This window comes from Canis aureus, chromosome 16 (genome assembly GCF_053574225.1).
Source record: "Canis aureus isolate CA01 chromosome 16, VMU_Caureus_v.1.0, whole genome shotgun sequence".
NCBI lineage: Eukaryota > Metazoa > Chordata > Mammalia > Carnivora > Canidae > Canis > Canis aureus.
Window position 1 is genome coordinate 58,513,408 of NC_135626.1, and position 22,244 is coordinate 58,535,651.

Here is a 22,244-nt window from a genome sequence, read left to right on the forward strand (position 1 = left end):
AAAATGGGTGTCTGGCTCTCGAGAGGGGTACATGGCAGTGCATCGCTGCCTGGTCATGAGCACTCAGTGTGGGAGCTTCTGTTTTAATCCTCACAGGGGGCTGGGTCTTCCTGAGGTTGCCCCTGTCCCTCCCCTTGTTCTTCCCTCCCTCTTGGCCTTTGAACTTGGGAGGTTGGATGGGTCTCCACAGGATGCCGGGACATCAGAGCAGGGAGGGCAGTGGGAGCTCCTTTCACCCAAGCCTACCCGGAGGGGAAGCAAGGCACTGCCCCACTGACACCCTCACTGCCATCCCTCCTGCTCCTCGAGAACCCCAGGTGTTGACAACCGTCCTTCCTGCACCCAGAGCACCTGCTCTGGTCCCTGAGCCTCCTCCCAACCTGCTCTAGCACTGAGGACTTTGTCCTGCTCTGCCCCAGCCCTCAGTCTCGGGGCCTCATGTCTTGCTGTGCCCTTGTCGGACCTCCTTCCTCTGCCCTGACACTTCCAGGATGTCACCTGGACACTGTTCCAGCCCCCTCAGTCTTTCCTGGGAGAATTTTCCTTTCCTTTCCTCTCCTCCCCCCAGAGAGCAGTGGGGTGAGGAAAGGACAAGTAGGGGATCCCTGGGTGGCTCAGAGGTTTGGCGCCTGCCTTTGGCTCAGGGCGTGATCCTGGAGTCCCAGATCGAGTCCCGCGTCAGGCTCCCGGCATGGAGCCTGCTTCTCCCTCCTCCTGTGTCTCTGCCTCTCTCTCTCTCTCTCTCTCTCTCTCTCTGTCTATAATAAATAAATAAATAAATAAATAAATAAATAAATAAATAAATCTTAAAAAAAAAAAAAAAAGAAAGAAAGAAAAAAGAAAGGACAAGTAGAGTCCCAGAGTCTTGGCTGGGCTGGGCCAGAAGGAGGGTGGCTGTTGAGAAGGCACCGAGGCCCGGATGCCCTGACTGGTGCCTTGGTCCTTGCAGCCAGCGGGATAGTGTCCTTCGAGAAGCCCGAGTTCTTGGTCAGCGGCGGGGAGCAAGTGGCCCGCATTCCTGTCGTCCGGCGCATCCTGGACAGTGGCAAGTCCCAGGTCTCCTACCGCACACAGGATAACACTGCACAAGGCAACCGGGTAAGGCTCTGCTGCAGGGTCAGAGGCATCTCCCAGGGGCCTGGTGACAGCAGGACATGCCAGTGGCCATGTCCAGTCCCTGGATGCTGGTGATGCCCCTGCTTAGCTTCCAAAGGACACATCTACCTGCTTCTGCTAGTGGTGCCCGAAGTGAGGCCCCATCGCTGCCAGGATCAAGGCCAGATCATTCGTGTCTCCCTTCCAATAGCCCAGTATCTATCAGGGCAGGAGTCCTGGGGCTTTGAACGTCTCCTTTTTTCTTTTTTCAATATTTTATTTATTTGTTTGTTTGTTTATTTGTTTATGAGAGATAGAGAGAGCAGGGGATGAGCAGAGGGAGAGGGACAAGCTGATTCTGTTGAGCATGGAGCCGGGTGGGGCTGGATCCCAGGACCCTGAGATCATGACCTGAGCTGAAATCAAGAGTCAGATGCTTAACTTACTGAGCCATCCAGGCACCACCTGGGGCTTTGGACAGACCCCCGCCAAGGGCTGTCTCGGTTTGCCTGGCAGGCACTCCCAGGGCCAACCTGCAGGAGCAGCCCTTGAAGGCAGGGAGTCCCGTGCACATGGGCCCCCATCCCTTCCATCACTGGGCCCCAGTCTTAGCAAAGAGCCAAATCCAGCTGTTGGTTGTGCTTGACTTGGCTTTCAGGTTTGGTTGTTTTTCAGCATTTATTATCAACATTTACGAACTAAAAATATTCATATCAGCAATTCACTCAGAGTAATAGAATCTAGTCTCACTGGGCCCACAGGCCTGTTTGGCAAATGCAGGCGAGCCTGAGCTCAGTGGGCTCCCGCAGCCTGGCCACACTTCCTTTTATTGGAAGGAACAGTTCTCATTACTGCTTCAGTGCTCCCAATAAAAGTTCCAAAGAAGAATTTGCAGGTCCATAAATTTCCCTAAATCGACCATATTAAAGAGAATCTCCATAAAAGAGATTCTGGACTCTGGCAGTCCTTCTGTGCTTTTATTTTTATTTTATTTTATTTTATTTTATTTTATTTTATTTTATTTTTTTAAGATTTTATTTATTTATTCATGAGAGACACAGAAAGAGAGAGAGGCAGAGACACAGGCAGAGGGAAAAGCAGGCTCCATGCAGGGAGCCCAATGTGGGACTCGATCCCGGGACTCCAGGATCACACCCTGGGCCAAAGACAGGCGCTAAACTGCTGAGCCACCCAGGCGTCCCCTTCTGTGCTTTTATAAAGATATTTTGGTATTCACATGTTTTTAAAAACATTATTTCTCAACTTTTTATTTTGAAAAACTTCAAACCTACAGAAAAATGAAAAGACTCCTAACATTAGCACCCATTTACACTTTTCATGGAGTCACCAGTTAATATTTATTTTCTCTCTCCTGTTCAGATACAGGAATAGATGCACGTACATAGATACAGATGTATGTGTGGTTGTGTATCTCTTATCTGTAACTGTAGAGAGACAGGGAGAGAGTTGTGTTCCATTGCGTTTGCCGAACTATTCCAAGTAAGTCGTAGACATCACATTGACTCTAAAGTTTCTGCCAGAACCTGCTGAGAACGAGGCTCTTCTACACAACTGTATCATTACGAACTTTAAGAAACCTCACAGTGTAGTATTACCTAATAATTGGTCCACATTCAGACTTCCCCTTGTTCACATCTATAGGTTTTTGTTTTGTTTTTTTTGGCCTCAGTCCAGAAACCAGTCAAGGATCTGGCCTTGCATTTTGTTGTGGGTCTGAAGCCTCCTTTGATCTAGTACAGTTCCCCCAGCGTTGAGTTTTGTGCCTTTGACGTTTGGAAATGTTCCCCCCAGGTCAGTGGTCTAGCAGGTAACTCCTGCTTTTCTTAGGCTTGCACTGTTTCTGGGTTTGTTATACTTGTATTTGCCCCCTGCTGGGCCTGGACTTAAAATGTTGGCTTGCAGCGCCCCCTAGTGGTCTCTTGTGAGCAGAAGCGGGCTGCCCCCGCCCCTCTCAGTTGCAGGGTGGACCCCAACACGTATGTACGCATCCTGACCTCTCAGGAGAGCTCTGGGGTATTGAAAGAAGAAAGCTGGAGGGGCGCCTGGGTGGCTCAGGTTAAGCATCTGCCTTTGGGGATCCCTGGGTGGCGCAGCGGTTTGGCGCCTGCCTTTGGCCCAGGGCGCGATCCTGGAGACCCGGGATCGAATCCCACGTCGGGCTCCCGGTGCATGGAGCCTGCTTCTCCCTCTGCCTATGTCTCTGCCTCTCTCTCTTTCTCTCTCTGTGACTATCATAAATAAATAAAATTAAAAAAAAAAAAAAAAAAAGCATCTGCCTTTGGCTCAGGTCATGATCCCGGAGTCCTGGGATCAAGCCCACGGCTGGCTCCCTGTTCAGCTGGGAGCCTGCTCCTCCCTCTCCCTTCTCCCTACCCTACCCTGCTTGGATTCTCTCTCTCTCAAGTAAATAAATAAAATCTTTAAAAAAAAAAAAAAGCAAGCAAGCAAGCATGCTGGCACTGATAGGAGGCCCCCTACCCAGGAAGCAGGGCCTGGGGCCTGGTGGGATCCCAGACTTCAGAGCCACGATGCAGGAGGGAGGAACTTCCTGGGTGGAGCCTACCTGTGTAGGGCTCTCTCTGTCTGCTGTACATCCCCATCTCTGAGCCTTGGTTCAAATCTCAGCTCTATCACAACTACCCGGTGAACTTGGGTAAGTTTCTCTACCTCCGTGTGCCTCGGTTCCTCATCTGTAAAATGGAGACAGTAATAGCTGCACCTCACATAGCTGTGAGGGTCAAATGAGCTAATATTTGTAAAGTGCTTGGTGCACAGGTGGTGCTATAGAAACACGAGCCATTTCGTGTCCACGTGGGATGGTCTCTGCTGTAATGTGAGGTTGGAGTGGGGCGCTTGGTGTGATTCAGTCCCCTGGTCTGGCCTGACCCTGACCCCATCCCACTCCCAGGACTACATCCCCGCAGAGGGTGACCTACTCTTCCAACCTGGGGAGACCTGGAAGGAGCTGCAGGTGAAGCTCCTGGAGCTGCAGGAGATGGATGCCCTCCTGCGGGGCGGCCAGACCCGCCGCTTCCACATTCAACTCAGCAACCCCAAGTTTGGGGCCCGCCTGGGCCAGCCCCACTTAGCCACCGTCGTCATTGGGGAACGAGGTACGCAGAGCCTGGGGTGTGCTTGAGCAGGTACAGAGCAGGGGGTTGGGGGCCTCTCCACTGAGGCTGCCAGTCTTGGTAAGAAAAAATACAGGTTGCCCAGTGAAATCTGGACTTCAGATAGTCAAGGAACAGTTGTATATAAGTCTGTCCCATGCAACAGTTGGGATATACTTATCCTATTGTTATTTATCTTAAATTCTGGCTGAACTACAGGTCCTGCATTTTATCTGGCAACTGTGCTCTCAACCTGAGAGGGTGGAGTCACGTCATGGCTACCCAGCCTGCTGGCAGCACCATGAACCCCACTGCTAGGCCTTAGCCCTTTGACTTGAGCCTCAGTTCCAGCTAAAATGCAGGTGTTTCCTAAAGAGTGCAACCAATTTTTATGGGTCCTTAGCTTCCAGTATGGCGGTGTCTGTGAGCAGCCCCCGCCAGAGGTTTGCTGAGAAGATAGGAGAGGAGAGAGGATTCTCAGGGTAGAGGGGAGGAGGGGGTGCATACGAACAAATGTTCGAACACCTGGAACATTCCCTTGGCTGCCAAGGGAGAAAGAAGGCTAGACCAATTCCCTCCTCCTTCTCATTCCTCCAGAATGGGTGGGCAGCTGTCAGTGGAGAGCTGGTGGGGAAGTGTTTGGCCCTGAGGGTTTAACTGAATCTCCGGAGCCCCCTGGTGGTGAGGGTGGATTCTTGCCTCAAAGGGGCGCGGGTGGCTGAGCTGGCTGCTCCACTTGGCCTTGGTCCACTACAGATGAACTGGACAGGAACTTCACAAGCCAGATGCTGTCATCCTTCCCATCCCAGCATGGTGACCTGGGTGCCCCTCAGAACCCTAATGCCAAGGCTGCCGGGTCCCGGAAAATCCACTTCAACTGGCTGCCCCCTCCTGGCAAGCCAGCAGGGTACAGGGTAAGGTGGGAGGCAACGAGGGAGGTAGATGGGGAGGCCTGGTACCCAATGGGGACATGGGCCACCTGAGGCCAGAGGGCCCCTGAGAGGGCAGAGAGGGTATGCTCCACCCTAGGGGGCCAAGCATAGGTGGACAGGGGCTCCCCTATCTGCCTGGGGAAGAGGGAGGACCCATCCCTGAAGTTTTCAGACATTTGCCCTCTTTCCTGGTTTTGTGGCCCCCTCCACTTATCCAGGAGACACCCCAGTTCTGCCCCAGGCCTACTGTGTGAACCTGGCAGGTCCCCAACCCCTCGGTGTTCCATCTGTGCAGAGGGGACAATAAGAGAAGCTCTGGCACTTGCCGCTCCCCACTGACCAATTCCTCCCCTGGGGGCAGGTGAAGTACTGGATCCAGGGTGACTCTGAGTCCGAAGCCCACCTGCTTGACAGCAAAGTGCCCTCAGTGGAGCTCACCAACCTGTACCCATATTGCGACTATGAGATGAAGGTGTGCGCCTATGGGGCCCAGGGCGAGGGCCCGTACAGCTCCTTGGTGTCCTGCCGCACGCAGCAGGAAGGTGAGGCTTCACCACCTCTGTCTGTCCCCGAGCTACCCTGATGCCAGCCTGCCCAATCTGCCCCCCTCACCTGCAGAACCCCACCCTCCCCCTGCAGCTGCTGACAGCTTTCTTTTTGTATGGCCCCCTTCCTCCGCCAGTGCCCAGCGAGCCAGGGCGGCTGGCCTTCAATGTCGTCTCCTCTACGGTGACCCAGCTGAGCTGGGGTGAGCCGGCTGAGACCAACGGCGAGATCACGGCCTACGAGGTCTGCTACGGCTTGGTCAACGAGGACAACCGTAAGGACCTGGACTCCCCACCCCCCAACCCCTGGGGACAGCAGGAAGGGGAGGGGGCAAAGAGCAGGAGGGAGGTCATGCCACCCAGGTCGGCGGATGAACCACAGATGTCCGGTTCCCTGAGGCATCGTGAGATTTGTGGTCAGGTTTGGGTTAACCTCATCCCAAGACCAAGCCCAGAAACTCACAGGGCAGGGGGGAATGGGAGGTGTGAGTTGGATGTGCGGTGAGCTCACAAGTTCAGGAGTACCTTCCCATACAGCCAACCAGGGTGGCTCATTTCTGCACGGTTCTCTTAAGGCCAAAGTAGATTTACCAGATTTAGCAAATTGGGGATATCCTGAATTTCAGATAAATAATTTTTTTTAGTACGGCTCGTGTAACATTTTATCTGGTAGCCACGAGGCCAGAGTGCCTGGAAGCACTGTTTCTTCCCAGTCTTAGAAGGGAGGGAACGGTGGGCAGCTTTGCCAATTGCCAAGATGAGAAAGTGAGGGAAATGAGTTCCATATCTCACCTGGTGCAGAGGCCTCCTCCTCGTGCCCTCACTTCTTCTTGGTCAGTCCCAGGGATGGGGAGCTCACCACCTCATACAACCTCTGGACCTTAACATGGGTCAGGCTTAGCACTCCTGGGGGTGGCCCAACAGGGCAAAGGACAGCAAGATTATTCTAGACTTTGGGCTCATTGCTCTTTACCAGACAAGCAGACTACATACAACCTCGGCAGCCGCATCACCCCTCTGGCACATTCTGGGTTTATAACACCTGGTTCACCCATGACCACTATTAGGAAGTGTCCTCTGACCCTGCCTTTAATCCCAGGAGTGATATGTATCCTATCAAAAATTCATCCTCGATCATCTTAGGCATGGCTTCAGGCTGCTGAGGTCTCAGCTATGTGCTGGATGACCTTTCTGGATGAGGGCATCAGCACTTTGGTGGGTGCCCCCTCCCCCTCTCTCACTAGGTAACGAGATGTGAGGGGTGAGCCGAGAATCAGTGCCCATCTTAGCAGCTAGAAACCTCCCCCAGGTTGATGGGCCTCCATAAGTCCATTCTTTTTAAGCATGGGTGTTATTAGGTATCATCTTCCAGAACCCTCCCTGGGACCTCTTTGGAGACTGGGACCTTCTGCCTCCAGTCTTTTGTGCCTTCTCTGGTTTCCAGAAGGCTTCCAACATGGCAGCCTTCCCATTGTATCTGGGCCTAGACACCATAACTTGCTCTTAACAGGAGCCACTTTCTCCTTTCTCCCAGGGCTGTGTGTCTGCCCTTCTAGACGTGAGCACAGGAGAGTTGCTTGGCTTCTGCCCTCTGCTGACCTGACACTGCTGGGCCTTCCTGCACACCCTTCACTCCTCCCCAACTCCCTTAGCTCTCACGAAACACAGCTTTCCTGAGCCCACCCTCTGCTCCAGGCCTCGCTCCTATGACCCCATGGCAGCTGTGCTGGGCGCTGGGATGGCTCTGCTTTCAGCACTCGGGGTTTGGTTGTGGACAATGAGGCACAGGCAGCCTCACCACTAGAGTGCACACCTTGGGTGCAGGCACCCTGGATGCAAGACCATGTACCAATCAATAGAGGTGACAGTGGGGCCACCTCGAGCCCTGTCCTGGCTCTGCCAGTTAAGGATGAGCCCTTCGGAGAGTTGGTGACACTTCTTTGAATGCTTTGCCTAGGTTCTCAGGGGCTTGGCACGCCCCGGGAATTCCATAGCTGCTTGCCCCCTGCCTTGTTCTTGTGCTCTGTCTGGGAAGTAAAGGGCTGAGCACCAGGCTGCCACATCAGAGGCAGGGCTGGGCCAGGCAGGAACCTCGAATGACCCATCTGAGGTGCTCTCCCTGCCTCAGGACCCATCGGGCCCATGAAGAAGGTGTTGGTGGACAGTCCCAAGAAACGGATGCTGCTCATTGAGAACCTGCGGGAGTCCCAGCCATACCGCTACACGGTGAAGGCGCGCAATGGGGCAGGCTGGGGGCCCGAGCGGGAGGCCATCATCAACCTGGCCACCCAGCCCAAGCGGCCCATGTCCAGTGAGTGGGGCGGGGGGGATAGGGGAGGACAGGAGGCCGAGTCTGGGGCCCTGGCTCACTCCTTCCCACTCCACAGTCCCCATCATCCCGGACATCCCCATTGTGGACGCCCAGTGTGGGGAAGACTATGAGAGCTTCCTCATGTACAGTGATGACGTTCTACGCTCCCCTACTGGCAGCCAGAGGCCTAGTGTCTCCGATGACACTGGTGAGTGGGTCTGGGATCCCTGAGAGGAAGCCCCAGGTAGGAGGCGGGGCTGTCACTGGGGTCCAGAGAAAGCAAAGCAGCCAGAGCCTACCATCTGGCAGCACCTTATTGGCACTGGGTACCGAGGGGACAAAGCCAATGTGGCCCACATGCAGTCGTGTGCACGTCTGTGTAGAAGCGCAGGCAAACACTTGCTTGGAAGTAGGTGCACACAGGGTTGTGTATGCTCACGCACACGGGACCATATGGAAACACAGCCTCGCACCTGGAAGGCTGTGTCACGGAGCCAGGACAGTCAGGCCACCTCCCAGGAACAAGGCTATGTGGGAGGAGGCAAGCATGGCCCAGGAGCCCAGAGCCACCACCTGGCCTGTCCCGGGTCCTGCTCCTCCTCCCTCCTGATTCCCCACAGTGTGGGATAAAGGGCCCTCGACTGGACTCCCTGGTATCAGTTTTAGCTCTGGCTCCACTGTGGGCCACCACACGAACTGCTCACCCTCTCTGTGCCTCAGTTTTCTGATCTATATGTAAAACCAGATACCGATCATAGAATGCCAGGAGTCAGCATCCTCCAGGATTTCTTTCTTCCATCCATGCCTTGAGAGGGCTTGGGCTTAAGGAACCCAAGGGTCCTGGGGGGTTTGTCGGTCTGAGAGAAAGAACAGGAGGTAAGGATCAGGTGCCCAAACTCAGCTGCTAACACTACCTGTGCTAACACTCTCTGTGGCTTCTGGAACTGTCCCGGGGAGACAGGCAGGGCAGAGAGCACTCTCTCCAGTACACAGGTAGGAAACGGAGGCTCCAGGCAGGAGACCTCACAGCTGGTGACAGAGCCAGGGCCACCCCTGGGGGCCCGATCCTCAGCAGCTGCAGCCCGGGCTGCCCTGGCTCACACGGAGGGGCCCCTCTTCCACCTCGCGGGCCGCGGACCGCGGGCCGAGGGTCCCGCCTGTCGCCTGCTCCGCGACCACGTGGCCCGCCCCGCTCCCCACCCCGGCCCCGCGCACTAGGATCCCGGAGAGCCCGAGGAGCGGCTCGCTCGCTGGCCCCCGCCCCGCCGCCGCCCGCGCCCGCCGGCGGTGCCAACGCGGCCCTTCGTTGTTCCCAAGGCGGCGGCTGGAAGTTCGAGCCCCTGCTGGGGGAGGAGCTGGACCTGCGGCGCATCACGTGGCGGCTGCCCCCGGAGCTCATCCCGCGCCTGTCGGCCAGCAGCGGGCGCTCCTCCGACGGCGAGGCGCCCCGCGGCCCCCCGGACCACAGCGCGGACGCGGGCGCGGGCGGGGAGGGTGGCGGCGCCACCCCCGGAGGTGACGGGCCTGCCCGCGCGCCCCGACCCCGCACCCCTGGGCTGCTCGCTTGCTGCCTGGGCCCGCCCGGCCCCCGGTGGCCAGGCTGCCCATCAAGGCCCCGGCTGAGCCTGGGGAGGTGCCACCGCGCAGGCAGACCCCCAGGGCAGGCGGTCGGGCTGTCCTCAAAACGCACAACATCGGAAACCTGTGGAGCCCAGGGGCAGGCCCTGGTACCCAAGGAGACCCCTCAGAGGCCTGAAGGGACACAAGGGCAGGCATTTGGGCTCCACCCCACCCAAGGCAGGGCTAACCGCGAGGGCAGTAGGCATCAGAGGTGCTCAGACTGCCCTGGTATCCTGAGGGCCAGGGGACACAGGTGGCAGGAGCCTGTGTGGCCCCTCGGGCTCGGCCAGGAACATTGAGCCTCTGTCCCTAGTGGGCCAAGGGAGGCTGGTTTTCTTTGTGCCAAGGCCATGCCCCAGAAAATAGGTAATCCTAGAAATTCCCAGGGCCACAGCCTGCCCCATGGGGCTCTGGGTCCGGTACAGGTCTGTGCCAGTGACGCTGCTCTCCTCCTGCAGAGCATCTGGTGAACGGACGGATGGACTTTGCCTTCCCGGGCAGCGCCAACTCCCTGCACAGGATGACTGTGGCCAACACTGCCTATGGGACCCACCTGAGCCCACACGTGTCCCACCGGGTGCTGAGTACATCCTCCACCCTCACGCGGGACTACCACTCGCTGACCCGCACAGAACACTCCCACTCTGCCACGCTGCCCAGAGACTACTCCACCCTCACCTCCCTCTCCTCCCACAGTGAGTGTCTGCAACCAGCCCTGCCTCCCCCGACGCTTCCTCTCCAGCCCCGGGAGCTCAGGGTACTGGCCCCGCTGCCCATCCTCCAGCACACACACACTTCCTGCCCTCTCACTCCTGTTTTGTCCTGCCATAGGCCTCCCTCCCATCTGGGAAGAAGGGAGGAGCAGGCTTCCGCTGTCCTGGGCCCTGGGGCCCCTGAGTCGGGCCCAGATGAAGGGGTTCCCTCCCTCTGGGAACTCACAAGACACTATAATCCTGGCTGGGCAGCCAGCAGCGCCCTTTCGGGGCCCAGGTAGTACAGGGGTGGCCATGCTGTTGTGTCTCCACAGCTGTCCTGCTCCATCTGTCACTCATCTGCTCATTGCGGTCACTGCCCGAACCCAGCATCTTACCCCTCATTCCATCCCCATCACTGCTGATGCCTAATATGGCCACTGTCCCTTGGGGAGGGGGGTGCTGGGCTGGGGGAGGAGAGGCAGCAGGCTGTGGGGGGGGCCTGGACAGGGTGTTGCAGGGGGAGCAAGCTGCCAGGCCAGCAGTCAGCAAAGACGAGACAGCCGCAGGAGGTCAGGGGATAGAGGCAGCACTCCTGCCCAGAGACCCTGGACACAAACTGACCACAGCCTCCTGTCTTCAGACTCCCGCTTGGCCCCGAGTTTGCCCAACACACCCACCCGCCTGGTGTTCTCAGCACTGGGACCCACATCTCTGAAAGTGAGCTGGCAGGAGCCACAGTGTGAGCAGGTGCTGCAGGGCTACAGCGTGGAGTACCAGCTGCTGAACGGCGGTGAGGCTCAGCTGCTGCTGGCGGCTGTGGGGCGACGCCTTGCAAGGCTCGACCCTGTGTTGGGACTCATGGGAGCATCCAGCCGGACAGGAATCCACCCAAGCCCCTTGAACAGGACGATCCCCACCAGACCTTCTGAGGGTCTCACTCCCATGCTCCTCACTACCTCCGCTCTTCTGAGTCCTCATCCAGCCCCCTGGGCCTCTCTCCTGGTCACTCTCTCTGCTACATTTTGCCTAACAAGGCTTCCCTGGCTTAGGGACCCAGGGCTTCTGCTGGCCTGGGAGATACCTTTGTGGGAGCTGGGAAGTGGTGCTTCCCTGGGAAGACAAACCCACAGCAGCTTGACTTGGGCCCATAAACAGCCAGAACGTAGGTGGGATTTTAGGCTCCACTTATCCTCGTAGTGTACATCCTAAACAACCAACCATAGCATACAAGGCTGATCCCACCTGTTCCCAAACCACAGCTAATCCTGGTGAGTGACAACCAGGTCTTGGTGGCAACCTAGGGAAGGGGTGGTATCAGGACAGGGGTGGGAATCACACTGTTCCATTGTCTCCCCCCACCTCCATCTCCAGGGGAGCTGTATCGGCTCAACATCCCTAACCCCAGCCAGACTTCAGTGGTGGTGGAAGACCTTCTGCCCAACCATTCCTACCTGTTCCGCGTGCGGGCCCAGAGCCAGGAAGGCTGGGGCCCAGAACGCGAGGGCGTCATCACCATTGAGTCCCAGGTGCACCCCCAGAGTCCACTCTGCCCCCTGCCAGGTGAGCTGCATCCCCACCCCATGGCTGCCCCCCCGTGATGTCTCCTACTCACCTACACACCGACACTCTTGTTCTGCTGCCTGTAGGCTCCCCCTTCACTTTGAGCACACCCAGTGCCCCAGGCCCACTGGTGTTTACTGCCCTGAGCCCAGACTCCCTGCAGTTGAGCTGGGAGCGGCCACGCAGGCCTGAAGGGAACATCCTTGGCTACGTGGTGACCTGTGAGATGGCTCATGGAGGAGGTACCCTGCCCCCAGGTCAGGGGTGGCCAGGGGAGAGGTGGAAGGGAGCCACAGACACTAAAGGCATCTTCCCTATCCAGAACCAGCCACATTCCTGGTGGATGGGGACAGCCCCGAGAGCCGGCTGACCGTGCCAGGCCTCAGTGAGAACGTGCCCTACAAGTTCAAGGTACAGGCCAGGACCACCGAGGGTTGTGGGCCAGAGCGTGAGGGCATCATCACCATTGAGTCCCAGGATGGAGGTACGGTGCCTCGCCCCTTCCTTACTCCTACCCCTTCTCTGGCCACTTCACTCGGCACCAACCCTGACTGGCCTCTCTACCCACACCAGGCCCTTTCCCACAACTGGGCAGCCACCTCGGACTCGTCCAGCACCCACTGCCAGGCGAGTACAGCAGCATCACCACCACCCACACCAGTACAACCGAACCCTTCCTACTGGGTGAGCTGCTGGGCAAAGGATCTGGCTCTCCTGCGGGGCGGGGCAGGGGGGGGGGGGGAGGGAGGTGACGACGAAGATCTCACAGGGCTCGGGAAGCAGGGGCCTAAGCAGAGTCCTTCAGTGTTTCTTCTGCTGTAGATGGACTGACCCTGGGGTCCCAGCGCCTGGAAGCAAGTGGCTCCCTCACCCGCCACGTGACTCAGGAGTTTGTGAGCCGGACACTAACCACCAGTGGCACCCTCAGTACCCAGGTGGACCAGCAGTTCTTCCAGACCTGATCCCCCACCACCACCCTTACCCAACAGTGTGCTGGAACCTGGGTCCCCACCCTGCCTCCTCTCCCTGGCTCTGCCTCAGCTACTCCATCCTTGGATCCCCCTCCCCCCGCAGCCCAGGGCACCCACAATCGGATCACGGGACCAGCACCTCGGGCTACAGAGCAGAGGGAAGGTGTCCTCTGGGGGGGGTATGAAGGAAGCAGAGGTCCCAGAAGGCCCTTCTGGCTGCAACTCCCCTACCCCAGGCCCCAGCCCATTTGTGAGTAACCAAGGAGTGGGCACCAGTATGACAAGGGCCCAGCTTTGTTTGGCACTTAATAAAAGATTTTGCTACGGCTTGGCTCTGCCCTGTCTGTTCCTCCAGGGAGTGCCTGTGCAGAGCAGGGCAGCGGTCCTGACACACTTCTCTGATACCCAAGCACACACCCACCTCTAGAGGCAGGCGGGTATCATGGTGGGAGGCACAAGTTTATTGAGCACCCAGATGTGAGGGCAGATGCCAGAGCCCCGGAGCTTCGTGACTTGCTGCCTGGCAGGCCCCCTGCCCAGCGGGTGCCATCCTGGAGGAGTGCCTCACCAGTGCAGCACCTTGGCACCATCGGCTGCCTGAGAGAGGTAGAAGGTGGCGGTACCACTGTACTGCTCCTACGGGAGAGGCAGGTGGGGTCTAAGCATGGCAGGGCCCTGGGAACCCGTCTCCATCCCTCCTGCCCCCGGGCACCCACCCACTCACCTGTATGTGCTGCATGACCTGGGAAGTGAAGGAGGCTTCCAGCAGGGTCACAGTGCAGCCGCCAAAGCCACCACCAGTCATGCGGCTGCCGTAAACCCCAGGTGCTGAAAGCGCAGCCTCCACGAGCTGGTCCAGCTCCGGACAGCTCACCTCGTAGTCATCCCTGCAGAGAGGACACAGGAGAGGGTGGGCCTAGGACAGGCCCCACCCTGCCCTGGGCTCCACCTGCGCCCAGGCTCCACAGGCACCCAGGCGTCCTCACCTGAGCGAGTGGTGACTCTCTACCATGAGGCGACCGAAGGCTCTGTAGTCTCCGCGGCACAAGGCAGCTGCCGCCTGGGCCGTGCGCCGGATCTCACCTACCACGTGCCGTGCCCGCCGGAAGCCTTCCTTGCTCACCAGCTCTCTGCCCGCTGGGGAAGGAAAGGGGTCAGCAGACCCGCCACCCACCACCTCTGAGCCCCTGCAGACGTGGGGATGGGGGCAGCAAGGCGGTGGGATCCTGATTGTGACAAAGCTGCAAATAGAACCTTGTATTGGTGACTAAGGTTCAAGGCCTCCCTTCCTCGAATATAAAGTGGGGCACCCATGTCACTTCAAGTGCGGTAAGCATGGAGTGAGAGAACACATGGGGGGAGCTCCCATCCCAGCAGGGTGCCTGGTGCACAGCAGGCACCCCATCAGCAGCAGGGTAAGCTCCAGACTCTTGTCGTTTCTGAGGTGAGGGAGATACGTGCTGCCTTCAAGAGCCCACAGCAGAACAAGAGGGAGACGTCCTCCCACCGCTGTTTACACCAGGCATCAGTGCAGCCTCCAGGGGCTGGGGCTCTAGAATTGGGGGACAGCCCAGGCAAAGGTCAAGAGGCAGGGCATAGGGCACGCCAGGAGCAGGCCGTCCCGCTGGCTAACGCTAAGGTGGGGAGAGCAAGTTGAGTGGATGACGACACCCTGCATGCCAGGGGGCTCTGCTACTTCATTCTGGGTGCCACAGAGGTTTGGAAGCGGGGACAGGCTGGAGCTGAGCTCCAGTGGATAAAATCGACTGCCCTGGGTGGAGAGCTGGAGCTGGGAGAAGTGGGCACCAGGAGCCAGGCAGCAGCTGTTATGCGCTCAAAATACGAGGGGCCTGATGTCGGGGAGGAAGGGATGGAGGGGTCAGAGATCAGAGATCAAGGTGGGAGGGGCAACAGTGAGGACACAGGGGTGATGGAGGTCTCAAGCCCGAGTGACAAGGGTAAGAAATAACAGGCAAGGGGAAGTCAGCAGGGGAAGCCTACAGGGGAGGCGGGATGAGGAGTTCCGCTGGGAATCAGGTGGAATCTCCAGGACTGCAGGCAGAAATGAGGGTAGGCCCCAGCCGGGAGAGCAAGGGGCTGCAGGCTCTAATCTGAGTCCTAGGTAGAGCAGTGGTGGCCAGTGCTGTGCGCAGAGGACGAAGCCTGGGGCAGGCACATGCAGAGAACCAGAGGTGTGAACAAGCAGGCCAGTGGCCACTCATGGGGAGGGAGTACAAGCTGTTGGTGTGTTGGGGGTGTGTGTGTGGGGGGACCCTGGGAGAGGCTGCTGTGTCTAGTGGCTGGGGAAGGGGGTGGGCCAACTGAGAATATTGAGAAATGAACACAGATGACAAAATGGGGGCCATTAAGCATTACGTCTTCTCCCAAAATTGGTACAGGAAAAGAGACTCAATTTTAGAAGGGAAGAGAACTGTCCATGTTTCCAAGCAGAAGGGGAAGAGCCAGGCAGAGGACAGGAAGGAGGCAAAGTAGGGCTTCTGGCACAGGACACTCTGAAGAAGGCAGAGGGCGGCACTGGTCTGCAGGTAGGGGAGACCCCCAAGGAATGGTGGGAAAGGGGTGCAGTGGAGAGGAGGGAGAGCCACAGTACTCCAGTGTGAAAACCTCTGCCAAGGTCACCTGCAAAGAGCAGGTGGGACAGGTCTGAACCTGACAGTTCACCGAGAGGGACCAGACAGTCCTACAGAGCTGGCCAGTGTTCCTGCAATGGGCACTCGCACACTGCCAGGGAGGGCACAACTCCCAATGCCAGCAGCCCGTCCCCGAGGCTGAGAGTACAGGCTAGGGGGCCAACCTGGCTGGTTCGAGTTTCAGAACTGCCACTTACTATGGACCCCTCATCTAAAACAGAGAGAAGAGGGGGCCCCTGGGTGGGTCAGTTGGTTGTCTGCCTGCCTTTGGCTCAGGTCATGATTGTGGGCTCCTGGGGTTGAGTCCCACATCAGCTCCCCACAGGGAGCCTGCCTCTCCCTCTGCTTATGTCTCTGCCTCTCTCCGTGTGTCTCTCATGAATAAACAAATAATCTTTTAAAAATGAATAAATCAAAATAGTATCCTCTCCACAGAGTAAGGGAGAATGAAGCGATACTGATCTGGCCTTCAAACTACTAAATATACTATCTTCTTGGCCACATGTATCAATAACTTTTCAAATACATGTATCTTTTGCTCTGCAATCCTGCTCCTCAAAATCTAATCCTAAGAAAATAACAAGAGAGGGGCGCCTGGGGGGCTCAGACAGTTGAGTGTCTGCCTTAGGCTCAGATCATGATCTCAGGGTCCTGGGATGGAACCCCATGTAGGGCTCCTTGCTCAGCTGCTTCTCCCACTCCCTTTTTAAAATCTTAAAAAGGGCAGCCTGGGTAGCTCAGCAGTTGAGCATCTGCCTTTGGCTCAGGTCATGATCCCGGGGTCTTGGGATCGAGTCCCACGTCGGGCTCCCTGCATGGAGCCTGCTTCTCCCCCTGCCTATGTCTTGCCTGTGTCTCTCATGAATAAATAAATAAAATCTTTAAAGAGAGAAAAAGAGAAACAAGTGACAATACTACATCTACTAAACTTTGAAAATACAGATGTACAAAAACATTGGAGGAAAATATGCTAAAATGTGAGCAGCAGCTATCTCTGGGTGCTGGTCTTTTTTTTTTTTTTTTTTAATTTTTATTTATTTATGATAGTCACAGAGAGAGAAAGAGAGAGAGGCAGAGACATAGGCAGAGGGAGAAGCAGGCTCCATGCACTGGGAGCCCGATGTGGGATTCGATCCCGGGTCTCCAGGATCGCGCCCTGGGCCAAAGGCAGGCGCCAAACTGCTGCGCCACCCAGGGATCCCTGGGTGCTGGTCTTATAGCTCATTTTATTCCTCTGTATTTTTCTCTACCTCCCATAGTGGCACCGTAATCTTAGTAGAAAAGCATTAGATTAAGGGGCGCCTAGGCAGCTCAGTTAGTTAAGCATCTGACTCTTGATTTCAGCTCAGGTCTTGACCTCGGGGTTTTGAGTTCAAGGCCCGCACCGGACCCCATTCTGAGTGTGGAGCCTACTTTAAAAAAAAAAAGAGGGATCCCTGGGTGGCGCAGCGGTTTGGCGCCTGCCTTTGGCCCGGGGCGTGATCCTGGAGACCCGGGATCGAATCCCACGTCAGGCTCCCTGCATGGAGCCTGCTTCTCCCTCTACCTGTGTCTCTGCCTCTCTGTCTCTCTCTGTGTGACTATCATGAATAAATAAATAAAAAAAAAATCTTTAAAAAAAAAAAAAAAAAGAAAGAAAGAAAGAAAGAAAAAGAAAAAAGAAAAACACTATTAAGATTTCAAGCAGGGATCCCTGGGTGGCGCAGCGGTTTGGCGCCTGCCTTTGGCCCAGGGCATGATCCTGGAGACCCGGGATCGAATCCCACATCAGGCTCCTGCTGCATGGAGCCTGCTTCTCCTTCTGCCTGTGTCTCTGCCTCTCTCTCTCTCTCTCTGTGTGTGACTATCATAAATAAATAAAAACTAAAAAAAAAAAAAAAAAAAAAGATTTCAAGCAGCCCTGCTGAGGTTGGAACCTTCAGTCTGCAGTGTTGGGGGTAGTGCACAGAGTATAGCAGAGGCCCCTGGAGATGAGGGAGGACACAGCAAGGTCAAGGCCACACGCAGGACCCGGCAACCCCCCAGAATACCCAGCCAGCTCTCACCCTCCAGCTCCTCCAGCTGCACCTCCCGAAGGCTTTCCTTGCCCAATGCCCGGGCTACTTCTTCACACTGGCGCCGCCGCAGAGGGTACTCACTGGAGCCCAGGGAGTGGCGCACATTGGAGTTGGTGATGAGCACAGCCAACTTAGGCTCTGACAGTGGCACCAGGCTTGTCTCCAGGGACCTGGCACAGAGTTGGAGTGGGGAGGTGACAAGCCCTTGGCGTGAGACAAGTGTCCGCTTGCCACACCAGGCAGTGGGCATGCTCCACCCAGAAACTCCTGATGATGAGGTGGGAGGGGGCGAGGGGAGCCCCTGACCTGCAGTCAATGAGCAGCGCGTGGCCTTCCTGCCCGAGCAGTGCGATGAGCTGGTCCATGATACCACAGGGCACCCCTGCGAAGCTGTGCTCGGCCTGCTGACACACCTGAGCCCGGGCAGCTACTGACCCTGAGTCTGTGACACAGGGTAAGGTGGGGAGGCTGGCACAGCCCAGGAGGGCGTGTAGGGGGTGGAGGGGAGGGGCAGCAGCAGCTCCAACAACACTCCAAGGAGATAGATTTCCACCCTCCTCCCGAAGCTCCAACCGCCAGGAAACCTCGGGGAAGGAGGGTTGGATTGGGGGCTGGGATCTAGGAAGTACCTGGGCAGAGCTGCTGCAGGAAGGTGTACGTGGCCACTTCCAGGGATGCGGAGCTGGACAGCCCACCCCCCAGGGGCACTGAGCTGACCACCACTGCACTGAAGCCAGGGAGGGGGGCAGCTGGAAAGAACGGGTGGTGGTGAGATGGGCCGTATGGGCAGACAGGCCCACGAAGGGCATGTGTTTCGGTATGAAGGGAGCCAACTACCTGGTAGCTCCTTTTGGGGATGCATCTCAATTGTCAGAGGCCACCTTGGTCCCACTACCCTTAAACCTCCCACCTGAGGTTCCTGGGACACAGTCTTCCTAACTCTTCTTCTGGTTTACAGCGCTGGAGGCCAACAGGCTAGGGTTTGAATCCTGGCTCCTCCAATCATATAATGAGCAGCTCAGGGCAAGTTCTGGAACCTCTCAGGATATCAGTCTCATTATCTGTACTACGGAGATACTCTTTCCTGCAAGCTACCCCGTGGTGGATTAGCTGAGCTAATGAGCTTTGTAGCTGAGAGGTGGTCCTCAGAGCACTAGTGTGAACTTGACCCAGGCCGAGGCCCCATACCTGGGTAGTGCTGAATCACTCCCTTGACATAGTTGGCCCAGCGGGGGGTCCCAGGCTCCAGTGATCGCTGGGCTGTAGGCAGTGGAAACTGCAGCCGCCTGGGTTCATCAGCATCCTCAGAGGTGGTGAGGAGGGAGACAAGGCCATCTGCCCGGGGGCTGCCCACCAGCACGGTCACCAGCTCCAGCGCCTGGTGGGCAGGAGAGACAGGGAGTATGTAAAGCTTCTGTCCGCCGACCAAGGGATGGGGCCATACTAAAGTTCTGAGGAATGAAAGGTTTCAGATTCCTTTTGAAGCGCAACAACAAAGAAACAGGGGGTGTCCTGGGGAAGAACCTCAGTGCTGAGTTGGCCCTGAGGGCTTGGATCCTGACCCTGGGTCTTCAGGGGCAGGGCCAGTGCTGCAGAAGTATAGATCTGGACTCTGCCCTGAACATGGGCTCCCCAGCTGTGAGGCAACCAGGAGGAGAGCTCGAAAGGAAACGAGAATCAGAAGAGCTCCAACTGATGCCTTCCCATTTTGGGGGTCTCCGGCGCGCGGTACCCACTCACTTGCCAGGCTGCACCAAGTGGAAAGAGCCGCAGGCTGAGAGCTGGGAGGCCTGACTCTAATTGCAGCCCCACCACGACTAGCTCTGTGACCTCGGGCAGATCACTAGCCCTCTCTGGGCCTCAGTTTCCTCCTCTGTAAGCGGAGCCAGCTGGGCCAGGAGACGTAGGGCTAGTTCCCCCCAAGCCTGCGGCTGGGGCTTCTGAAGAGCCCGAAGTGCCCTCTTCCGCATGCTACGTCGGGGCCCCACAAGCTGATGGTGAGGATGGGCGGTCCACAGAGGGCAGGCTAGAGCCAAGAGGCGTCGGCACACCCCCTCCGAGCTACTTCCTCGCGGGTCCCCCGCTTCCTCCCTTCCACCGTGGGAAATACCCCGGCCCCGGGCCTCTCCCACGCGCCGGCGCCCCCAAACTCCGGGGCGGCCGCGCCACATCCACGCAGGGGCCAGGCACCCCCCCGGCGCTCGGCCGGCCCTGCCCCGGGGCGCCCCTCCCGGCCCCTCACCATGGGCAGCACCAGGCCCTGGTTGTAGTCCGTGTGCTCCCCGATCAGGTTGACCCGGCCCGGCGCCGACACCGCCAGCTCGGGCTCGGCCCCGAACTCCTCCCGGAAAGCTCTGCGGGCCTCGGCCAGCAGCTCCCCGGCCCGGGGCGGGCTCGAAGCGGCCATGACGCTCGCCCTGCAGCGCGGCCCGGTCGGCGCGGGATGCTCGGGGCGGGGCCGCGCGGGGGCGGTGCGCATTCCTGAGCGCGCCCCCCGCCCCCGCCCCCGCCGCCCCGCCCCGCCCCGCCCCCGGCCCAGCCACCTGCCGGGCGCGCGCCGCCGCGTCCCCGCACCCCCCACGCCCCCGCCGCGCCCGGGCGGAGGACTTCGGGCAAGACCGGCGGGTGCCCCCTCGAAGGGGGCCGGGGGGACTGCAGGATCCGGGCTGGCCTTGCGTGGTGGCGCCCGGTCTGTGCTACCCACCCGGGCCGGCCCTGCACCCACCCGCAGTCGGAGCGGCGCGGACCTGGGTTTCCCAAAGGTTCTCCTAGGTCCTAGAGCCCTGCCTCCGTGAGAGGTCATCAGACCCTGATCTGATCCCGGGGCTCTGAGAGGGTGGCCTAGCAAGCGATGTAAACGGAGATAAAAGAAAGCCAAGTTTGGTGGTGATCAGGGAGTCACTTTCTCCGGGCTCCTGAGCTCGACGGGCCCCGCCGGCATAGCTGTTAGCGAGGGAAGACTGAAAAAAGGGGGGCCTTGGACAGCACTGGGCCCAGCCTTTCCTGGGGGGGGAACCAATGGCAGCAATCCCCCTAAGGTGGGACTGTTGGCCTCAGCAGGTGCTTCCTTGGTCCCTCCCGAGCCTTGGACCCAGAGCTTGACACTCACTTACCACGTCCTCTTTCACCAGCCTGCATCCTGAACCTTTAAGCTGGCCCCAACCCCTGCCTGGACCCCTGCCCAGTTGCACCTATATGAAAACCCCGGAGTAGAAATCCTGAAATGTAAGCAGCCTCTTTGGGACGAGGGTGAAGGCTTTGTACAGAGGTGTAGCCAGAGATAGAGCTTGGGGTCTGCTCAGGGGTTGGCCCAAAACACAGCTCTGATATTCTTATTGTGATGAGGACACAGTAATGTATAGACTTGTTGAATCATATAGTTGAAGCACATAACACTATGTTATTTACATTTCAGTTTTTAAAAATGCAGCTCTCGAAACTTCTAGAAATAAATATAGGGTTAAATCTTCAGGACCTGGCTGAGGTAGTGGCTTTTTTTGTTGTTGTTGTCGTTGTTTAAAGATTTTATTTATTAGAGAGAGAGCATAGGCAAGGGAGAGAGGCAGAGAGAGAAGCAGGCTCCCCACTGAGCAGGGAACCCGATGCAGGGCTCAATCCCAGGACCCCAGGATCACAACCCAAGCCCAAAGCAACTGAGCCACCCAGGTGCCCCAGCAGTGGCTCTTTAGACATGACACCAAAAGCACAAGACACAAAAGGAAAACGGATAAGTTGTAGTTCATCAAAATAAACTACTTTTGTGGCCTCAGAGGACACCATCAAGAAAGTGAAAAGACAACCCACAGAACGGGATAAAATATTTTCAAATCATATATTTAATGACCTTGTATCAAGAATATATAAAGAAGGGATCCCTGGGTGGCGCAGCGGTTTAGCGCCTGCCTTTGGCCTAGGGCACGATCCTGGAGACCCGGGATCGAATCCCACGTCGGGCTCCCGGTGCATGGAGCCTGCTTCTCCCTCTGCCTATGTCTCTGCCTCTCTCTCTCTCTCTCTCTCTTTCTCTGTGACTATCATAAATAAATAAAAGTTAAAAAAGAAAAAAATATATATAAAGAACTCTTACAACTCAAAAAAGACAAATAATTGGGGATCCCTGGGTGGCTCAGCGGTTCAGCGCCTGCCTTTGGCCCCGGGTGCGATCCTGGAGTCCCGGGATCGAGTCCTGTGTTGGGCTCCCGGCATGGAGCCTGCTTCTCCCTCTGCCTGTGTCTCTGCCTCTCTCTCTCTCTCTCTCTCTTTCTCTCTCTCTCTATCATGAATAAATAAATAAAATATTAAAAAAAAAAAAGACAAATAATTTAAAATGGGCAAGAGGGGCAGCCTGGGTGGCTCAGCAATTTAGCGCCACCTGCAGCCCAGGGCCTGATCCTGGAGACCCTAGATTGAGCCCGGAGTCGGGCTCCCTGCATTCAGCCTGCTTCTCCCTCTGCCTGTGTCTCTGCCTCTCTCTTTCTCTGTATCTTTCATGGATAAATAAATAAAATCTTAAAAAAAATAAATAACAAAATGGGCAAGAGACTTGGAAAGACCTTTTTTAAAAGTTTTTTTTATTCACTCAAGAGAGACACAGAGAGAGAGGCAGAGACACAGGCAGAGGGAGAAGCAGGCACCATGCAGGGACCCCAATGTGGGACTCGATCCTGGGACTCCAG

General features: G+C 57.1%; 2 protein-coding genes across 6 annotated transcripts in view; one reads left to right on the forward strand and one right to left on the reverse strand.

The window, feature by feature from the left end:
• The window catches only part of ITGB4 (integrin subunit beta 4), a 30,519-nt gene extending 17,332 nt beyond the window's left edge, over nucleotides 1-13,187 (forward strand). For 2 of the 4 annotated variants that reach the window (XM_077854246.1, XM_077854244.1), the window contains 15 exons: nucleotides 950-1,098; nucleotides 4,025-4,229; nucleotides 4,983-5,140; nucleotides 5,520-5,700; nucleotides 5,841-5,978; nucleotides 7,832-8,014; nucleotides 8,091-8,222; nucleotides 10,093-10,329; nucleotides 10,466-10,624; nucleotides 10,970-11,119; nucleotides 11,701-11,889; nucleotides 11,976-12,131; nucleotides 12,212-12,373; nucleotides 12,463-12,573; nucleotides 12,712-13,187. In XM_077854246.1, coding sequence (XP_077710372.1) covers nucleotides 950-1,098; nucleotides 4,025-4,229; nucleotides 4,983-5,140; nucleotides 5,520-5,700; nucleotides 5,841-5,978; nucleotides 7,832-8,014; nucleotides 8,091-8,222; nucleotides 10,093-10,329; nucleotides 10,466-10,624; nucleotides 10,970-11,119; nucleotides 11,701-11,889; nucleotides 11,976-12,131; nucleotides 12,212-12,373; nucleotides 12,463-12,573; nucleotides 12,712-12,851 — 2,450 coding nt within the window. In that variant the 3' untranslated portion in view covers nucleotides 12,852-13,187. The remainder of the gene's footprint in view (nucleotides 1-949; nucleotides 1,099-4,024; nucleotides 4,230-4,982; nucleotides 5,141-5,519; nucleotides 5,701-5,840; nucleotides 5,979-7,831; nucleotides 8,015-8,090; nucleotides 8,223-10,092; nucleotides 10,330-10,465; nucleotides 10,625-10,969; nucleotides 11,120-11,700; nucleotides 11,890-11,975; nucleotides 12,132-12,211; nucleotides 12,374-12,462; nucleotides 12,574-12,711) is intronic. The other 2 variants (XM_077854247.1, XM_077854245.1) reach the window with 1 other exon arrangement.
• A 113-nt stretch (nucleotides 13,188-13,300) lies between these two features.
• On the reverse strand, nucleotides 13,301-20,029 carry GALK1 (galactokinase 1). Of its 2 annotated transcripts, XM_077854248.1 has the most exons (8): nucleotides 19,811-20,029; nucleotides 18,757-18,946; nucleotides 18,198-18,317; nucleotides 17,875-18,010; nucleotides 17,557-17,738; nucleotides 13,847-13,997; nucleotides 13,585-13,747; nucleotides 13,301-13,496 (listed from the first exon to the last, which is right to left on the reverse strand). In XM_077854248.1, the coding sequence occupies exons 1-8, from the start codon at nucleotides 19,973-19,975 to the stop codon at nucleotides 13,425-13,427; spliced, it is 1,179 nt and encodes a 392-aa protein (XP_077710374.1). In that variant the 5' UTR covers nucleotides 19,976-20,029; the 3' UTR covers nucleotides 13,301-13,424. The 2 variants fall into 2 exon arrangements, with proteins under 2 accessions (XP_077710374.1, XP_077710375.1); XM_077854249.1 differs by lacking the exon at nucleotides 18,198-18,317.
• Between the last annotated feature and the right edge of the window lie 2,215 nt (nucleotides 20,030-22,244).